At 39.1% G+C, this 21409-nt stretch overlaps 1 protein-coding gene across 1 annotated transcript in view; it reads right to left on the reverse strand.

Annotated features, from left to right (window-relative positions):
* Positions 1-21409, reverse strand: part of PHLPP1 (PH domain and leucine rich repeat protein phosphatase 1) — a 220530-nt gene that overhangs the window by 47173 nt on the left and 151948 nt on the right. Inside the window, exons 6-10 of the mRNA XM_046672022.1 lie at positions 13036-13182; positions 12198-12428; positions 5569-5771; positions 3454-3514; positions 518-613 (exon numbers count right to left, since the gene is read on the reverse strand). Of these exons, the coding sequence (XP_046527978.1) occupies positions 518-613; positions 3454-3514; positions 5569-5771; positions 12198-12428; positions 13036-13182 (738 nt within the window). The remainder of the gene's footprint in view (positions 1-517; positions 614-3453; positions 3515-5568; positions 5772-12197; positions 12429-13035; positions 13183-21409) is intronic.

The raw sequence follows: 21409 nt of genomic DNA on the forward strand, positions 1-21409 counted from the left end.
AGAGAAGACAAGCAAAGACATGTTCTTGGACCTTCTACTCCAAATTTCACTTTAAGAAAAACAGAATCTAGTTTGCTCTTTCTAATTAATAACCCAATAATCTTTTTTTTATCAAAGTTATGTTTAAGGAAAACCAAAAATTATTTGTGGATAAGGTAGACATGTTCAGTTAACAAACAGAAGGGGTAGATTATGAAAAAATTAAGATTACGGAGGTGAACCAATTATACTGTTTGTTGAGTTCTTTAACATTTCTTTTGGCTTATTTATACATTTTCACCAGCCACGCCTCCTGCATGGCTTTGAAAGGTCGGGCTGAGAGTCAAAGCCTCACTCTACTCTTAGCTGCATGAAGAAATTCCATAATGTGAAGATACCACATGAGGCTTTAAAAGATGCTAAAAGGTTTTCAAACAAACTCTTTACAGGTTCATAATAACAAGTTAAACATTGAATCAGCAAATTTTTAATTGCTTTATCTAATTGGGGATTCTCTAATTTGATCTGTAATACTCACCGTGCAGGAAGTTCACATATTTGATTATGGCCAATATCCAAAACTTCCAGCTTTCGACTTTCACATATCCACTCAGGCACGTTTTCTAAGCGGTTCCTAAATATAAAATAAACAATTTTTTTTCTTTGATTGGAATTTGGCTTAAAATATGGTTTGAAACTCAAAATAATTACATAGAATAAATAAAACTTCAAATGAAATACCAAAGTGTAGTGAGTATAAATCAAAAGGATGTGTATTCACTTTAATCTAGAAGCAAAATGAACTATGATAGGGAATAAGAAATAAAGAAAAAGTAGGAAAGGACATAGTTATAGCATTTGCATCATCTCTAAAGTCCCCAAAAAAAGTCTAATCCTCAGAACTGCTATCCTAAAAAGTCGACAAACACATTCCAATTTAGGGAGAGGATATCTTACACTGGAAAACAGACACACACACACACACACACACACACACACAGTTCCAGTCAAGTCAAACAGTCAAATGACATAAAAGTTTTATTTTCCAATTTACATTTTTGCCCTTAACATTAAAATAATTCTCAAATCCAGTAGCTAACACAAAAGCATAGCCATAGATAAATGGAAAGAAATGGCAGCGGTGAAAAGGTACACTGACCCTCAAGACTCAGAATTACTTATTTGAAAACATCTACTTAGGCATTAGATGGTAATTTCAATTACCAGAAACAAGTGAACTAAACTAATGATGATTTTAATTATTAAATGAATTGACCACTTCTTATACAAATCTACTATATTTGAATGTCTCCCTAGTCATAAACAGCTATTAGCCTTTTACCTTCTTCTCTTTTTTTTTTTGGTGAGGATGATTGGCCCTGAGCTAACATCTGTGCCAATCTTCTCTTTTTGTATACAGGATGCCACCACACCTTGGCTTGACAAGCGGTGCATAGGTCTGCATCCAGGACCCAAACCCAGAAACTCCAGGCTGCAGAGGCAGAGCACGTGAACTTGACCACTATGCCACTGGGCCAGTCCCTTACCTTCTTTTTTAAATATGTGAAATGACCAGGAACAAAGAATCTAAAAGGGTATGTATGATCACAATTCTTTAAAAATAGATGAACAATTCTGTGAAAATATGATGCTTGGAACAAGGACAATATGAGAGTAAAAGTTTTTACTATTAAATCAACTTTTTAATTAAACTACAGAAAAGAAGGCATTACTTTCTGCTTAGTGTCTACATAGGCGCACACAGTTCTGGCTTTGAAGTCCTAAAGATCGACACACATAATTATTTTATTTTCTAGTAGTTAACCAACCTATTCTTATTGAGTTAACATCTCAATAAGATAGGAGAGTGAAAGCATCCTTGAGTATAAGCAATCTTAATATATAGTAACAAAACTACTATAAGTGATAAAATAGCCTGGAACTTTGAACCTGAGGAACTCTAAGGACCTAGGAAACACTATGATGAGTGACAGCCCAGTTCCTTTAGCTAACACAAATACTCACACAAAAGGAGGAGGGTGAAATCCTGAGAGCTATGTGAGGGGAAGCAGAGATTTTTTAAGAAAAAGTCCTACATAGAGGGAGGTGGATGAGGCAGAGCATGTTACAGTGAGGATTCTGGGGACATGAGAGTTACAAAAGAAAGATGAACAGCATTTAAGTGGCAGAATTCAGGGACAAGCAAGACACAATAGTTTCCAATCCAGTCTCACTTAGGGGCTTCAAGGGGTACCATTTGCAATTACATCCTATAATTGAAAGGGAAATAGATTCACTCTATGGCCACCTGGCGAGAAGAAATCTGTTCAAGATAATTATATGCACCCATGTATGCAAACACCACTCCTGCACTGGTCTTTAATTTAAAGGCTATAGATAACATTCGATGCTGACAGAAAAAAAAAAGAACTTAATCAGGTAATGTCTGACTTCAAGTTCATCAAACAAAACTATCCAACATGAATTTAGTAGGAAATGCATAAAGCACTACTCATAAATGATTTTATAATTATAAATTTCTAATAAAATTGTAATTTTAATAATTCTCACAGTAGCTAGATTCTGACAAATTCTCACACAGTTATGATTGAGAATATTAGTAAAATAACTAGGTTTGTGCACTTTCATGACTAAAGGCAAATTATGCACTTGACATATTACACAGCAGTTGTATCAGATTTTACACACTGAACCGAGTTAACAGTTGTCACGTTGAGAGGGCTGCATACTCCTACGCACTGTGATTGTTCAGAAAATTTGGTGTATTTCCTTTGGAATTATGCTAAAAGTGAGTCTCCCCAATTTCAGTGCGTTAAGATGATTAAAGTCTAATTTGTGTAAACACATGCTTTGTGCCTTCAGGAAAAAGTCTCTATGATATTTGTGGGAACTGGAATAAATATGACACACTACAGCAGTGAATTTGTGTAAAAGGTGAGATGGTCAGCCTACCAGCAAATGAGCTGAGGAAAGTGAGCAGGCTGTACAGAAATCCTACTTTGGTGGGCTTAGTCACGACTTTCTAAGGTCTACTGAGCAAGGAGATGTATGTAAAAGAAGGGAAAAAAATCAAATAGATACAGAACAATATTTTTTAAAATGAAATTAATATCATTTGAGGGAAAGACATGAAGATTTGGTTAGCATAATTAAAGAACTACTGGACCTTCCAGCCATATGACCCTCAACTCATTAATCTTTCAAACACAAACCTGGCATTCAAATTGGTGTTCACACAGACACCTTGATTCTTCTGGTTTGAACTACAGTATACAAAATGTAGTATTTTAACTAACAGATATTTACAGACATTTTTAGAGGGTAAGTAAAAATGACTGAATTTTTTATTACTTACCTTCAAAATATATAAAAAGTTCTTATGCATAAGCTCAGACAGAATTAACTAATAACTTTCAGGCAGACTGAAGGGCACTCTAGCACTTGGCTTCTTACCTTGAAACGTCCATGTAGGACAGATAATTCGGAACTGGGTAAACATCAAGTTGAACAAGTTCTAGGAGGTGGAAAAAAACACAAAAACATTACCATTCAAGTGACACAGAGACTCTTTTTGTATGTAGAATATCATTACTGTGCTTTATTCTCCATTGTTTGTTTAGATTAGGAAGTACAATACATCCGTTTGTTCAACTTTGAAACTACAGGAAAGTACAGAGAACTTCTAATTTAATCACAAGATCTTATTCAGAGACTGAAATCAATCACTCATTCTGCCTTCCGACCTCTCTCTCAACCACTTACTGTGGCTCTCCTCTTATTATACATGTTACATTTTATCTGGAAGATTAACTGTATGAATACTGTTTTTTTGAACATTCACGGTTCCTTCCATAAATCCAAACACATCCTGGCTTTTACCTTTTTCACTCTACGGAAACAGCTCTCCTGAGGGTCACAACTGACTTCCTCTACTCAAATCTGAAAACCCCTTCTCAAAACTGTATGAAATGTGACACCACCGTCCACCTAGGGCTTTGCTTCTCGGAGAGGGTAGTTTCTAGATGTTCTGCTGCCTCTCTAAACACTTACCAAGTAACTCACAGGTTCAGCTCCTATCTGACTGCCCACTCTGGCCCTGGCTAACTGAGGGTTTTGTAAGTCCACTTTTGGTACCAGCTCTCTTCCCTTTTCCAGTTACCTTATTTCCATGGTTTCAGGTACCAACTCTGAGCAGATAAGTCTCAATCAACATCTGTAGTCTTGACTGCAAATTCTTGTTAGCTCACATGAAGACCATTACAATAACCTGGATTAGCAGGGGAGTGGATTACTCCACTCTTCTCCCATAAAAGCACTCTGTGCACCACTTTCATAGAGCATCACTTCCATCACATGCCTCCTTTGCTTAGGAGTCTCCACTGGTTCTCTACAGCTTACTGTATTGACTTAAAGATTCACCATCTGACTCTAAGCCATGCATCCCATAACTACTTAACACTCTCCAGCAGTCACCTATGAGTTCAGAATCCCCTGTCTTCTCTCATCTGCCAAAGAAACCACATTCAGATTCTTCCCCCTTCAACAGGCTCTGTGGCTCCTGGCAATCCAAATCCTATAACCCAGGGCAAGCCCCATGGCCGAGTGGTTAAGTTCGCCCGCTCCACTACGGTGGCTCAGGGTTTCGCTGGCTCAGATCCTGGGTGTGGACATGGCACCACTCATCAGGCCACGCTGAGGCGGCGTCCCATGTGTCACAACTAGGAGGACCCACAACTAAAATATACAACCATGTACTGGGGGGATTTGGGGAGAAAAAGCAGAAAGAAAAAAAAACCAAAACCAAATCCTATAACCCTTCAGTGACCTGTAGCTATTTCAGGTTTGGCTTGATTCCAGTGAGATGACAGTAAACTCATTAAAAAAAATCCCTCATCCTTTAGAGCTCATGCAGTACACTATGCATAAAACAAGTGCTTCATGAGCATTTGTTCAACCTGTAGGGGTAAATATTTGTTTTCATTCAGTTGTCTGATGGTAGGGAATTGAATCTTCACTTTAGCAAACATGACCATATGACCTTTTCTTTTTTAGAACTGCTATGATTTCCAAATTCTAAGGAAGAGATTTTATTAAATGAGTAAGCCTCTTGCTTTGTGGTGCCCCTGAGGGTAGAGAATTTAGTTTTCTTTTAAGGTGAGTTCCTTTGTTAGTGGAACATGAAATCTGAGACCCTGAGGGAGTCCAAAAGGGACCTTCCCTTCACTTTCACTCTCCAGTATTAAATCAAGATTCCAAATTTACTGTCTTAATAAGGCAGCCTAAGAAACAGCTCACCCCCCACCTTCAAACAGAGAAACCAAATCAAAAGTGGGAGTAACTTGTCTAAATATCACAATATGAGAAGAACAAGTTAGGAACCATAAAATTTTCTTTTTTGATTCCTTTAAATACCAAACCAGCATTATTCTTTGATGATTTTTATCTTAGCAAAATTTGACACTTATTTGACTAAATGAGGAAGGAAAAATCAAAGCGAGGCAGACAGGATGGCACTGGATAGATTCGTGGAACCAAAAGAGAAACTTTGATGTGGTCTATGTTACATACCGTTAGAAGAGGCATAGAGCGCTTTCAGGAAGTAGCCACAGATGTTTAACGTCACCAGTTGATTCCTTTCACAGTGTAAAACTTCAATGTTGTTGAAAATCATAGCATCTAGATCACCAAGCTTATTGTCGCGCAGATCAAGCTGAGTGACATGCTGGAGAAAGTCCACTTCATCTGCTATTAGCTTCCTAAGTATGTTCAGTCTTGAGAGGAAAAGGATGCAAATAGACCATAATTAACTGCAATGCTATAAATAAATGGCCACATCCTAACATGGTAAGGTAATGAGAAGGGACTCAAGTCTCACTATCTCATAGTCCTCCATGATTTCTTTAATCTCATCATCAGGCCTTCCTTAACTGGCCAGATTCTCTGGCTATTTTTAGCTATAACTCCATAAGGTCATAACCTTGACAATATATTCGGAAATACAATTTAGACCACTAAGGCTGGAAGAGAAGCATGCACATTGAATTCATTTTAATTCATTTCAAGAGGAAAAAAAATCCATTTAAACATTTATTTCCAAAGAATTTGGTTGAAAGAACACAAGAAACAAAACCCAGAACAACCCATTAAGCACATTACGACTACACTGAATATTTAAGGAAGGAGAGAAGATGAGTGAGCAGGTAGATGAGCAGCGACATAGGACAGAATTAAAGGGTGAACTGTGGGAAAAAAATGAATGGGAGCCACATATGCACCAGAGATAGGAAGGCAAATATCTGGATTTTCAACTGGTTCAGGACCAAGGATTAATTACCAAAACTATCTCCATCTTTAAAATATTGCTTGAGGGGCCGGCCCGGTGGCGCAGCGGTTAAGTGCGCACATTCTGCTTCGGTGGCCCGGGGTTCCTTAGGTGCGGACATGGCAGCACTTGGCATGCCATGCTGTGGTAGGCGTCCCACATATAAAGTAGAGAAAGATGGGCGTGGATGTTAGCTCAGGGCCACTCTTCCTCAGCAAAAAGAGGAGGATTGGTGGCAGGTGTTAGCTCAGGGCTAATCTTCCTCAAAAAAAAAAAATATATATATATATACACACACATCTAAAAAAAAAAAAGGAAGATTGGCAACAGATGTTAGCTCAGGGCATATTGTCCTCACCAAAAAAAAAAAATGATAATAATATTGCTTGAAAGAGCAAAGTGCAGAAAATACTGAAATTTGGCATCTAGGATTCACTGAGAAATCATAAAACAAGAGACAATGATGGGATCAACAAGTCTAGGATACAGCAAGGCACAGGGAAAACCTGCAGAAGCTCAGTCATGAGGACTAGCGAGCGAACAGACTGAAGGTGCAGAGGATAAGCTGCCAAGATTTAAGTAAATAGTAAGAGAGACTTACTATTCAATATATATATAATTCAACATAACAAAGACACATTTAGCTTCATAGGGGAGAAAAATAAATGAAATCAAAATCTCAATTCCTGGTTTGCTGGCTACGCCCAACTCCTTTACAAGCAAACAAACAAGAACCCTCTACTTCTCATGACAAAGCCAACAAAGTGTGGAGATCATGCACTTGGTTAGAAGAGCATTAACATAAAGGCTGCAGCTTAGAAAAAAGCCAAAGGTTCTCAGTAGTGACTTTCTGCTCTTTGAAAAAATAAAATGATGGTAACCGAGTTATTAAAAGCAATATCATAAAGCCACTGAAACAGAAGGATGAGTGACAGATAACAGATAGCAAAGGGCCAGGATTTGTCAACCTGCAAACATAGCATAAGACCTCTTCCAATGTCCCCAACAGTGTTTTTTTTTTTTTGCTTCTTTTTTATTCCAGGTTTTAAGATTTAAAAACTGGCCTCTACCCAGCAATTTTCCTATTTCCAAATGCTCACTAGATTACTAGAATATGAATACGGAATAAAAAGAAAAAACAAATCTCATTTTGGATACAGCAGACTGCAGGAATTAACAAAATGCCCCATGTTCTCCCTAATCTATACTTTAAATTACCTTCATGTGGCATCATCATCTTCATTTGAAATAGCTCCCCCCCACAATATTATTGTATTAACATTAAAATAATTAAAGGGTTGGTTTAATAAGGAGACAAAAGAAAATCTGTAATGAGAGGGAAGATACTCCAACTATTCAGTTTAAATTGCCAAGTCTTATCAGGATTCAAATATCAAAAGCTTTCAGGTTCACATAATAATACAACGATTTAGGATAAAGTTTTTTGAGTGTGAGAGGAAGATTCACCCTCAGCTAACATCTGTTGCCAATCCTTCTCTTTTTTTTGCTTGAGGAAGATTAGCCCTGAGCTGCCAATTCTCCTCTTTTTGCTGAGGAAGACTGGCCCTGAGCTAACATCTGTGCCCGTCTTCCTCTACTTTATATGTGGGATGCCTACCACAGCATGGCGTGCCAAGTGGTGCCATGTCCTTACCCGGCATCTGAACTGGCGAACCCTGGGCCACCAAAGCAGAATGTGTGCACTTAACCACTGCACCACCAGGCCAGGCCCATAGGATAAACTTTTAAAAAGGCAAAATGTGGTTAAAATTTCCTTCCAATAATCCCCTTGGTTAACACAACCATTTTATTTATTTCATAAATATTCACTGAACATTTACCACGTGTAGACCGGCAGCGTCAGAGAGGATTATATGTTCTACTTCCAGTTTGCTGCTCAACACTTTGCATATATGACCTTGAGTAAGTCATCTAACATTTCTGTTAATTCTAACTCTAATCTGTAAAACGAGGAATTATACCTTCCTTGTCCTACAAAGCGGGTGAGAAAATGAAATGAATATATGAGCCAGTACTTTGCAAACCATGAAAGGTTATGTTGATGATGATGACAATGACCTTGTGTCAACAAGAGATGTATAAAGCAAGGTGTTTGTCAGCAGATTAAGTAATTTAGTGAGGAAAATCACATACGCTTTAAAATATGAAGGATAAACAATACTAGTATGTGGTAAGTGCCATAAATGACGTATAAAATACAGAGTATGGTCAAAAAAGAAGCTACAGAAGAGGAAGCATCTTATCTGAATCCCAGGGGTAGGCAGAATTTAACAGATGCAAATGGGAGAAGAAAACAGTCCACGAGGAAGAGCAGAATGGCCTTTGGACTGAAAGGAAGAGCACAGGGAGAATTTCAGGCGCGAATGTAGGAGCTCTCAGGAGTGCAGGGTATGTGAGAAGTGTGAGAACATGGCTATAGAGGTGGATTAGTTAATTAATATTTGTTGAGTATTATACCTACTAAGTGCTAAATTTGGGGGCTCCAGGATGAATAAAGAGCAGCGCCACTCAAGTTATCTAGGGTGAAGGACCTATGCTCTAAACTTTTATTGCATCAAAGACTGATGTGCAGTCATAGTGCACACAACCAGGACACAGCTCACACCACATGTGGCTCACTGTGCGAGTTCACCTAAACTAGTCTATTTCCTGTACAATGAGATGAGTCTACTTGTAGGAGTCTATTTGGATATTGTGGCAATGTCGAATAGCTCTATGTTTCTAAAATATTGTCACAATTTCTATAGATATCTCATTGTGGAAAAGGAGCGAATAGTTGGCTTGCCAACACAGGTCAGGGGACTATACTTTGAGTAGCTCTGAGTTAGAGCCTCATCCTCAAGGGACTCACAGGCTAGTTGGCTGAAACCAGATAGGAGAGCCTGAATACCGTGAACTAGAGAATTGAAGGCTCTGAGCAAGACCGTGCTTGCTTGAGAGGTGGCACAACGGAAGCAGATGGCTCACCTAGGAGACAACAATAGCAATAAGAAGGAAAAGGAAGGGACAAAGAGAGAAACTAGTATGAAAGAAGAACTGATAGAATCTGGTGGCAGACTAAAAATAGAGTCACAAATTTTGTGTCTAGATAACCAATGAAGTGGTGCGGCCATCAGCAAAAACAGAAATCCAGGGGAAAGAACTGGTTGAATAAAGAAAGAAATTGAACTCTGTTTCACAGGTATTTGGTTAAGTGTGTCAACAGGGGAAACCAAGGTGAAATTATCCACCTGGCAGCTGAAGTGGAATCAGTTCCAAAAAGAGAAATAAGGATCAGAGAAAGATTGGGGAATAATTAACATGGAGATGAAAGGTGAATGACGACGCCCTGAGAGCACAGGCAACCGCCAAGGCAGAAAATAGAAGGAGAAGTGCCCGAGGAGAGATATGAGTAACATCAACATTTTGGACAGAGAGGAGAAGGAGGAATTATTAATGATGCCATAGAAGAAATAATATCAGATTCAAAGAACATCAATAAAAGAAAAAGATTAAAAGAAAAATGATCACTTTTAATCTGATGTAACATTTCTATCTGAAGGAATAAAAAAATCAATAAAACTAGCTTTCCGCTTATACAAACTAACTGAAACACCCCTTCCACTAGCTTCAATTTAAAATATTAAGGCAGAATAAACAAATCTGACCAGACGTCCCCCTCCCCAGCTCAGTGGCCTGGAGGGAAGCAGTTATCTACTCCCGATCATTCAACATTTACAGTGTCCAAAGTCTACTCTGGTATTTAAATACCCTGCAACTGATCTCATCTAAGAAGACCCAATTAGAACTGGAAAGCTGAAGAATTTATAAAGGTCCTAATAAGAAAAGTTACTTCTAGACATAAGAGATTGATCTTATTTGTAAACTAATTCGGATCAAGAGAAATGATGTCGTCTTATAAGTACCAGGTAATGCAGAAATCCTCTCATGTTTGTTACCTGAGGTCAATACAACCATCATTATACTGCTGGCTGGCTAAATAAAAAAGGGCTTAAATTCTTGAATATGAAGGTTTTCTAAATCCAAGGGACTCAGAGGCAAATAATGTTAACAATTTAGAAAGAAAGTTAACAAGACAAAACTTTTTGTCACATTCCAAAAAGTTCTCAAAGTCAGATCAGTTATTACCATTTGTACTCCCTGAATTAAGAATTCTAGGTCTAAAGCCAGCCCTGGTGGCCTAGTGGTTAAAGTTTGGCGCTCATGGCTTCAGCGCCCTGGGTTCACTTCTGGGTCACGGAACCACACCACCTGTCTGTCAGTTGCCATGCTGTAGCGGTGGTTCACATAGAAGAACCAGAACAATTTACCACTAGGATATATAACTATGCAGTGGGGCTTTGGGAAGGAGGAAAAAAAGAGGAAGATTGGCAACAGATGTTACTCAGGGAGACTCTTTTCCTGCAAAAAAAAAAAAAAAAGAATTCTAAGTCTGCCTATTGCTAACACTTCTCTAGGTATGACAGCTTGATACCATCAGTCTGAGGAAAGGTAAAGCCAAGCAATTCTCTGTGGGACTGGAATGAATGGGCTTCCTAGGCCAAACTACATAAATGGAGAAGAAAGGGGGGCAAAAGATGATGCTGGTTTATACTATGAAACTCAATAGGTATGAGTGAAGGTCTGGGGTTACCAAGAGGGAGGAGAGTGGGTAGTAAACAAGGAAAGAACCACGTTTGACAAATGGTGAGGTATAAAGATGCCAAGAACAACAGCTGAGCAGATTCCGTGAGTACGAAAGAGTCCTCAACCAGGTGATGATAACAACACATACCACTCGCTGGGAGGGTGAGGCGTTTAACTCAATTCCTTCCAAAACTCTATGAATTAGGTTCTGTTATTAACCGTAATTTAGAGACAAGAACACAGTTGCACAGAGACATTTAAGTATCTCACCCAAGATTTAATGTGGCTAGTATGTGATCATCAACCCCTGGCTAGTTTGGTTGAAAAAGTATCAAATTGGGCAAGTCAGTATTAAGGCCTAAGCCCAATATGTTGCTTTGCAGGAACTCAAGCTCATGACAGGCTCTTGTCTTTCCTTAGGAAAGAGAAATTTAGAATAGCTTCCTCCTCATGTACAAGTTCTTTGTGCATTGGAAACTAAAACTGAACCTCACGTACTAAGAGATGATTATCGAGCCTCTTTGATGTGGCAAGGATTATGCTAGTGGTTTTCAGTTGGACTTTAGTGTGACCAGGATTCAAAATACAGGCTCCCTGCTCTTGCAAGGGGTGAGAGTGGAGGTTCTAGTCAAACTTAGGCCTAACAAGAGATTATGAATTTTATATTTTGTGAAGTTTTGTGTTGTTGTAAATGAAGGTCAGAGCCACCTAAACAGAGAAAAGGGAAAAATAAGTTAAATAATTTAATTTACTGACTGCATTATATTTATTGATTACAATATATTACATTATATTAAGTTAGAGAAGCCAAGGAAAGAAAAAAATTGAAGGAGAGATGCTCAATGATGTCAACTGCCTCAAGCCACAGAAGAGGAGGACTAAGAGAGAAAAATATTCACTCTACTCTCAATGATACGGTTTTTATTCACCATAAACAGCTCTCTCTGATTCGATGGCCCTATCCATGTAAATTAAAACTGGGTTCAAATTTGAAAAACAAGATAAGACCTTCAAGACACATGGTCATTCACCGATGAGAAATTTTTTTAACAAGTCTCCTACTGTTAATCATTATTCTTCCCTCAGAGCAGAAGTAGAAAAATGGGCCCTAATTGCAACTAGCCAGGCTGCCTGCCTTGACAGGAGAATGTCATCCAAAGGGCTATACCCTAACCCCCTAAATATAAGCCAACCACTCCAATGGGATATATTTCTTAAAAATGGTTACCTTAGATCCACGTGTTTAATGTGAGGCATTTTTCGCAAAGCCTGTAGCCTAAGGGTCTCCATACAGTTTCCAGACATACAAAGTTTATCCACAGCAGTTAATTTCTCCAATACCTCTGGAATGTCAGTGAATTCATTGAAAGAAAGACCGAGATAACTAAGCTGATGCATGTTCTCCAACTCAGCAGGAAGGGCCTGGAGAAAGTTTCCATCCAACAAAAATGTCTGCAAGCTATTAAAGAAAACATAAGAATTATAAAGAGAATGTGTAAATTTTACATCTTTATTATCAACACATGAGTTCCATAAGTATAGATCATATTACCAGAAAAAGAAAATGTACTATCCTTTGCAAAATGCATTAGGGCAGGGCCTGAGGCAATAATACACCAGAGAGCAAAGATCAGAGATAAGCATCTTAATCTTTTGTTGAAAATCAAAATTATGACCAATTTTCCCAACTTAGATAGGCATAAATGGGAACATGAGCTAACTGCAGTATGAATCAGCCGAAACACTCATCTTTTATTATTTTAAAAATTGACTTTTAAGTCTTAGAATTCGACATAATTCAGAAAACGAGAAAGTAACTCCTCCCATGTTTAGGCACAGTCATTTGTAGAGATCCAGTTTAACAAGGTTATTTTAAGTTTTTACAAGATTCTATTAAGAGTAAAAAAACTAAAAAATGAACTCGACACAAGAGCTTAATCTCTTGGTTTGGGGCCAAGACTTACATGACCAACATAACAAGTTAACTAATCTCATGTGCTGCAACCTGGCTGCAGGTTCCCAGGGGTTTCTGAGGGACACTCCGCAGGAGGGTTTAAAGTACGCACTTGTGCATGACTCCGACGGCCGCCGGGACTGCGCGAAGGGTGTTGCAGGACACATTCAGCTCAGTCAGGGTCGGAATATTGCAGACTGCTAATGGGAAGTCCCCTAAATGATTATTGGAAAGGTTAAGACTCTTCAATTTGGTGAACCTATTACGATAAAACAAAACAGAAGAAAAGACAAATGTCACAGATGCATGACATCACATAATTTTAGCAGAGCCTTAGAGATAACCTAGTGCAGCTCTAATTCAGCTGAGGAGGAAATGGGGCCCTCGGAGGCTAAGTGAGCAGCAGAGCTGGAGTGCACATCTTCAGACTCAAGGCCAGTGTTTTACCTAAAATGCAAACATTATTTTTAAAAACAAACTTGCCACTCTAAAATAAGGCTGACTATTTGAGGAGGTGAGTTCTGCTGGAGTAAGTTTTTCAGCTTTACCTCGGCCAGCTTAATTAACACATGAAATGATGATGGAGAGAAAGGAAAAGAACAGGTAGACCCAGTTCTTCTGACTTTCTGTGTTACCCCGCTCAAGTAAAAAATTTTTCTGCCTCACTTCTCTCAAATTCAAACCTGAAATAATAAAAACTTAACAATTTATCAAAGCTACACTTTCTCTAAGGTAACCAAGTTTTGTAGTCCCAAATTTAAGAATCAATTATCAGGGACTGGCCCAGTGGTGCAGTGGTTAAATTCGCATGTTCTGCTTCAGCTGCCCACGGTTGCTGGTTCGGATCTCATCGCACCGCTTGGCAAGCCATGCTGTGGTAGGCGTCCCACACATAAAGTAGAGGAAGATGGGCACGGATGTTAGCTCAGGGCCAGTCTTCCTCAGCAAAAAGAGGAGGATTGGTGGCAGGTGTTAGCTCGGGGCTAATCTTCCTCAAAAAAAAAAAAAAGGAACAAAGAACCAATTATCATTCCTCAGTCTCTGTCCAACACTCAATACTGCTAACCACACACCTCACTTGAAGTTCTTCTCATCTCACTTTATCAACATTTTCCTCACCTAGCTTCTTCCCAGCTCTCTCCAAACTTTTTCTCCTATTTTTCCTTCTTGGTTCTTCCTGTCCCACAGTTAAGTGTTCCTCAACAATCTGTTCCTTGTCAGCTTCTTTTCTCTTTCTACATTGCCTTCCTTGGAGCCCCTTTACTGCTCTGTGAACAGCTCTCTCTAACCCATCACACGCCATCGCTTTTGCCCTGAGTTACCCTACAATATTTCCAGTCCAAAATGGAACTTATCATCTTTATCCCAGACCAGCACTTCCTCCTGTTCTATTTTTGTTAAAGGCTCTTTCATTTTCTCAGTTGTCCAAACAATTACAGCAATTAAAGAAGTCATCTTTAAATTTTACTTTTCTGTGCACAAGATCTTATATTTGGCCCATTGCCAACAACTACACTTGTTCTATTTGAGATGAGAATCAGATTAGTTACTATGTTACGGTAATTATTTTAAAACCATACACACAAGGCTAAATACTAGGCAGTATGTACCATGCCTACAAGACACTCACATCTTAAAAAATAAATCCAATTCAATTCAATCAGCAAATTAAAGAAACTGTCATGTGACCTATTTGTTGAATTCTGTAATAAAAAATGTTAAGCTTTGTTCTAAATATCTAGATAAAGTCTATTCTCAACAGAAAGCTGGTAATGTACCTATCTGACAGGTTGGAAATGTTACCTTGATTTTTTATAATAGCTGTTTTCTTGGGTAGATGTAATATTATTTTAAATTTAAAAAAACACTTAAGAAAGAATTACTGCTAAACTTGAACAATCATTTTTGGTTTTTAAAATTTTAAAAAATTTTTTTGGTGAGGAAGACTGGCCCTGAGCTAACATTTGTTGCAAATCTTCCTCTTTTTGCTTGAGGAAGATTGTCCCTGGGCTAACACCTCTGCCAGACTTTCTCTATTTTATATGTGGGATGCTGTCACAGCATGGCTTGATGAGCAGTATATAGGTCCGCACCCAGGATCTGAACCCAGGAACCCCCGGGCTGCTGAAGCGGAGCACGTGAAGTTAACCACTATGCCACTGGGCCAGCCTCCTGAATAATCATTTTTGAATTTGCTTTATGTTTTACAATTTGACTCATTAAGCCTTCTTAAAACAAAGAATGCTTATCCTCTTTTCGGATTAACTATGATTTACACAACACAAGCTAGAATTATGGGGTCTATTATTCCTAGTCCAGGGGTTCTCAAAGTATGGTTGGGGGATCCCTGAAGAGACACCTGAGACCCTTTCAGGAGATTCCCAAGGTCAAAACTATTTTTATAACAAGACTAAGATGCCATCTGCCTTTTGCCACTCTCATTTTCTGCCATGTGTCCAGTGGAGACTTCCAGACAGTACTCGTCCTTGTGATAGCATACCTGATTGGATGCAGAAACAGACGTGAAAATCCAACTAGCTTCTATTAAGCCAGACATTAAAAGATTTACAAAAATGTAAAACAATGATATTCTTCTCCCTATTTTTATTTTGTTTTAGAAAAGTTATTTTTCATAAAAAATATGTACATTAACAAGAATGGTTTTATTATTTTTCTAGATGAATTAATATATATTAAAACATTTTTCAGTTTAAATTTCTAATAAAGTAAATATCAATAAATTTAATCCCCATAAATAAAAGCCGCTTAGGGTCCTCAATTTTTGAGAGGGTAAAGGAGTCTTGAAATAGGGTTTCCAGATAAAATACAGGGCATTTAGTTAAATGTGACTTTCAGATAAACAACAAATTAATTTTTTAGTATAAGTAGGTCCCAAATATTGCATGGGACCTACTTATACTAAAAACAAAAAATTGTTGTTTTTCTGAAATTCAAATTTAACTGGGTGTTGTTTTTTTTCTTCTAAATCTGGCAACTCCCTCCTGAAATAGATGAAACTGCTGTTCTAGTCCAAACAAAAACAGTATCCTACTTTCTAGATATGTTTCTTCATTTGGTAGAACTGGCCACAGTTTTAAAATATGTATGCAATTAAAATGAACTTTTTAAAAAAAGTTCCTCCAGGAAGGAAAAAGATCCACTAGACATTCTCCTACACAACGCAGTACAAAGACTTTTCAGAAAGCGGAGAATGGAAGGATTACAATTTCAATATTTACTCGAGATGGAAAATGGAAGCACTGGCTTTTGGAAAAGTATCTGTCAATAATAGGAGGGAAAAAAAGGTATATTCATGTATGCAAACAAATTTACTAGGACCACACCACTCCTGAGAACAAAGGAAAGCAGTAGTGAGTTGAATGAGTAAAAGACAGTTGATAAGCTTAAATGGAAGAGAGGGGAAAAAAAACCCTCTTTTTTTTTTGAGGAAGATCAGCCCTGAGCTAACTACTGCCAATCCTCCTCTTTTTGCTGAGGAAGACTGGCCCTGAGCTAACATTCGTGCCCATCTTCCTCTACTTTATATGTGGGACGCCTACCACAGCATGGCTTTTGCCAAGCGGTGCCATGTCCACAGCCGGGATCCAAACCAGTGAACCCCTGGATGCCCAGAAGCGGAACATGCGCACTTAACCACTGCACCACCAGGCACCACCCCCAGAAAACAAACCCTCTTAACAAGTACCTTCCATTAATTTCATTTACATATCTTTCAAGTTTTAAAATGGTCATCAGCTCTAAATATAAAGAAATGCAATTATTTTCTGCATCAATTCAATGATAGAAACACTACCAGACCTTATGGTAACCAGAACTGCTCTCAGTCCCAGGGGCTGCGCCCCACAGAACAAGGAGTCTGGGCTCCCTCGCACAGAGCCGCACTGTCCACACCACACCCCGAGCCCAGGGGCTGCCGAGCACCCGCAATGGGCTAGTTCAAACTGAGATGTTCTCTAAGCATAAAAAACACACTGGATTTCAAAGACTTAGTACAAAAAAGAATGCAAACTCATTAACAGTTTTTTAGAACTGATAATTTTGATATATTGCGTAAAATAAGATATTATTAAAATGAATTTCACTTGTTTCTTCTTTTTCTAATATGGCTACCAGAAAACTTAAAATTACATATGTGGCTCGCACTGTATTTCCATCAGAGAAGCAATCTCTGCATACTACGAACAAGTAGGACGCTGAAATTCCCTGCTCAAATGACACCAAATCTGTTTTCAGGGCTTGTGTGGGCCTCTTCCCTGGGCCCATCCTCCATAAGTATGTGCCTCACGGGCCCTAGGGGTGAACAGAGCTTGGACACGTGGGCTGCTGTCCACATCCTTGCTGGGTGAGGGATGGAGCTGGAGATGGGATGAGAAGAGATTCGGGCCACTGGGCTAGCTCTCCCCTTGCTGCCATATCCAGTGCAGAATCCCAAGGAGTCTGAGGATTCTAAATTTGAATCTATGCTTGCAGGTCATTATACAAGCACATGTCAAGGGAGTGGGAGAGAATGTATTTGTTAGCTTGATTATACTTAAATATTTAGATATAGAGTATGGGGCCTCCATTTATACTCTTGCCCCAGACCTGTACATTTAAGGGCTGATTCTGATTTGTAAGAACCTTAAATTTCTCCCACTCCTTCTTCACTACATTCTCCCCCTGCCTCATGCTCCTCCCTGTGCAGCCCATCCCCCAAATTCTTCCCAGAAAAGAACACAGTGTTCAGTAGTCTTGTTTAGCAAACAAAGCATGGATTGTTTCTGAGAACTCAAGTTCTGGATCAGAACACATTAAAACTCATCTGTTTTGGAAACTCAAACCCTTAGCCTTCTTAGAGTTCCACTTTTTCTTTACAGATGTGGAAAGCAGTCAGATTACAGGCACCTGCCAATTCAGAAATCCCTCAGAGAAAGACAGGGCAAGTCCACCTAGAATCCACTTCCCTCTGGTCTTACACTGTGTGAAACAGATACCAGAAGGCAATGTTGAAGAGAGAAATAAGAGACCAAAACGGGGAGTGGGTGACCTTTCCTCCCTTTACCTTCATTCGAAAAGAATGCAGAGGAGGGAGCAAGGTGACAGCACAGGCACACTGTAACAGAAGACAAGACATGTCTCCTACAAAATAAAAGACTTTCAACTTGGTCATGCTAACTAGGTGAGCCAAATAGACCCAGACCCAAATTCTAAAATAAAACTGGTTGGCTTTGGAAAAACACATATTTGGTTAAATGTTTTATATATATATATATATTTTATGTTTGGTGAGGAAGATTGGCCCTGAGCTAACATCTGTGGCCAATCTTCCTCTATTTTGTATTGTATGCAGGACGCCACCACAGCATGACTTGATGAATGGTATGTAGGTCCATGCCTGGGATCCAAACCTGCAAACCCTGGGCTGCCGGAGCAGAGCACACAAACTTACCCACTACGCCATCAGGCTGGCCCCTGAATAATTTTATTTTAAACTAATATTAAGTTCTTAAATCTTAAAATACTTAAAATGAAGTTACATTATATTCACTCAGGCTACAGATATTGAAGCTGGGTACCTGAGGGCTACTGTAAATATTCTAAGATTACCTTTTGACCTTGTTAATGAAAAGAAGTTAATGTTGTCACTTTGCTGTTTTCTTGTTAACCCGAGGAGTAAACTCAAGACTCACAAGGATTTATGAGTTTGTTTTTACAGAACAAAGAGAATGTCTTCAAGGATCAGCACATAATCAGCTCTCAGTTGCCTCCGATGCCCAGAAGTCAGACTGCCCAGGGGCTTATGTGGAGTGAAAGAAACATGGATTACCCTTTGTTTCTCTGAAACTCCTCCTGCCACACCCACCCCTTAGCTCTATAAAACTCCCTGCCTTCTTCTCTTGTTAAGGCTGATTTGAGAGAACCCATGCTCTCGCCTTCTCATCTTGGCCAATTCAAACAAACTTTTCTCCATCTCCAAGCACCCATGTCTCAGTGTTTGGTTTTATTGCACATCAGGCACAGGAAATTGAGATTAGGAGGTGTGGTAACAATTTTTCCTCATAGCTGTTCAACATATGTAAGTTCAAAATACTCACTGTCCTCCATGGCCGGTAATGCCGCCCTCTGTAGTGGGGAATGAGGGTGAAAAAGGAGTGCTTTCCATACACTACTCTGAGGCCATTCTTTGACCTGTGACTTAGAATTATTAATAATTGATATCTACTTATATTTAATACTTTAATAAGCTGTAATAGAAGAACAGGAGAGATGAGAAGTAGTGATGTTGAAAGGCAGTAGATTCAAGTTGTATGCAATAGTCATACAATTTCTCTGAGCCTGGATTCTTCACCTATGGGCTTGGGAAATGAAAGAAAATGACCTCAAATGCTTCTTTTATTCTCATTTTTGATAACCTTCGGAAATAAGGAAGATATATCCACTTCAGTAACTTTATTTAGCCTTGGTGCTGTGTGTGTATATGCACATATGACATGTTTTTAAAAAACAAGCCAGTTTCTTGTTTTTGTAGTTTCTAAAGCATCAAAAAAAAAATCATTCCTTATTATTGCTAAACTGATCACTGTAGTTATTACAATCATCATTAAAATAATTTTTGTTGGGGCCGGCCTGATGGTGCAACGGTTAAGTTGGCACGTTCTGCTTTGGCAGCGCAGGGTTCACCGGTTCGGATCCTGGGTGTGGACATGGCACCGCTTGGCAAGCCATGCTGTGGTAGGCGTCCCACATGTAAAGTAGAGAAAGATGGGAATGGATGTTAGCTGAACATTTACATTCAAACCAGTTCAGGCACAGTCCAGTGCTCCCAATATACCCAACAATCTGAAAGGTCTGACTTCACTTTCCAGAGCCGGCAATATGCTTTAAGGACAGATGTAACTTGTATCCATTTGTTCTATGATAGAGCTCAGAGCAGAGAAAAGAAATCAAGTTAACATTTATCCCGAGTCTAACGAAGAGTAATCTTCTTAAAATAAAGTCACACAGTCTGGTACTAGTAGTACATTTAGCAAATGGCAATGGGAACTGTGGGCATTTAGAACTCAGGTCTGACTTAATCCAAGCTTCCAAGGCACACTTCTGTTTTTAATACTGTCACAGAAGAGTACAATCAAACACACCTGAGAATCTTTGTTGTTAGTGCCATCGAGTGGATTCCGACTCTGAGGAACACTGTGTACAGCTGGGCAGAACCCTGCCCCATCTTTTTGTGCCATCCTCTCACCTTCTGGCGCTGTATCAGATGGTGTTGCGCTGCTATTCACAGGGCTTTCATGGCCCATTTTTCGGAAGTGAGTGGTGAGGTCCTTCTTCCTTGTCTGGAAGCTCTGCTAAAACCTGTCCACCATGGGTGACCCTGCTGGTATTTGAAATACTGCGGGCATAGCTTTCAGCATCACAGCAACACGCAGCTGCCACAGTATGACAACCAACAGATGGGTGCTGTGGATCCCTGACAGGAAAGGAACTTGGGCCATATTGGTGAGAGCACTGAATCTTAACCACTAGACCACCAGTGCTGGCTCCTTGGTAATCTACAGAGACAGAAAACTCTAAATGTGTGTTTTTACAAAGAAACACTGAAGTGCCTTTCAAACAAAGCTGTCCTAAGGGCCAGATAACAAAGTGTATGATTGTTTGCAAAGGATGGGATGGGGCCTTGAGATGACAGAAGGTCAAAAGAAGACCTAGAGAAAGATGGTAGAATAGAGCTGATAACATCACTGCTCTGCCAAATTAGTGCCAAATTTCTTTCATTTGCATCTTCTATCACATTTATGTTGCAAAATAAAAGCATAGTGACAATGATACTGTATCTAGTCACAAAACGTGCTAACCTATCCAGTGGTTTCATCTATTAATGTTCTTACTTGTTCCTTTCTTTCTCCAACTTCACAGCCATAACTAATTAAGAGTAAAGCAGGAATAGCACACATCCTAAAACTGCTATTGAGGGAACAAAGCAACCATTAGCTTTGTCCCTGCACCTGTCTCAATTCCCTTTTAATCTAGACAGCAGCATACATGCTATCATAGTCTACAGGTAGCTTTAAATGGATTGTTTTCCTCAGTCACTAAATTTCCAGGTGTAATCTTCGAAGGCACTCCCTGGAACAAATTATTTAACTCTACAAAAGGGAAGAGTGCTTAGTTTCTTACATTAAAGCAAAGGTTAAAATGCATCTCATTCATGCATCTCATTCCCCTACCTTTATTAGGTAGATATATAGGTTTTTAAAATAGATCAACTACAGCTCTACAAGCTTATTTTATTCTGGCCTCTAAAAAAAACTACTTGGGAGCAAGTGCTCCTTAGAAAATGAAGAGGAGCCATGTTTTCCAAGGGCAGGAAAGAAAAAGCAAACATTCTACAATACCAAAACTGAGAAAAATAAACACACAAATGCCGCTTCTCATATACCTTCCCCTCCTGGGCTTGTTGTGTCATGATCATAGACGTACTTAAT

This window comes from Equus quagga, chromosome 9, assembly GCF_021613505.1.
Source record: "Equus quagga isolate Etosha38 chromosome 9, UCLA_HA_Equagga_1.0, whole genome shotgun sequence".
Taxonomy (NCBI): domain Eukaryota; kingdom Metazoa; phylum Chordata; class Mammalia; order Perissodactyla; family Equidae; genus Equus; species Equus quagga.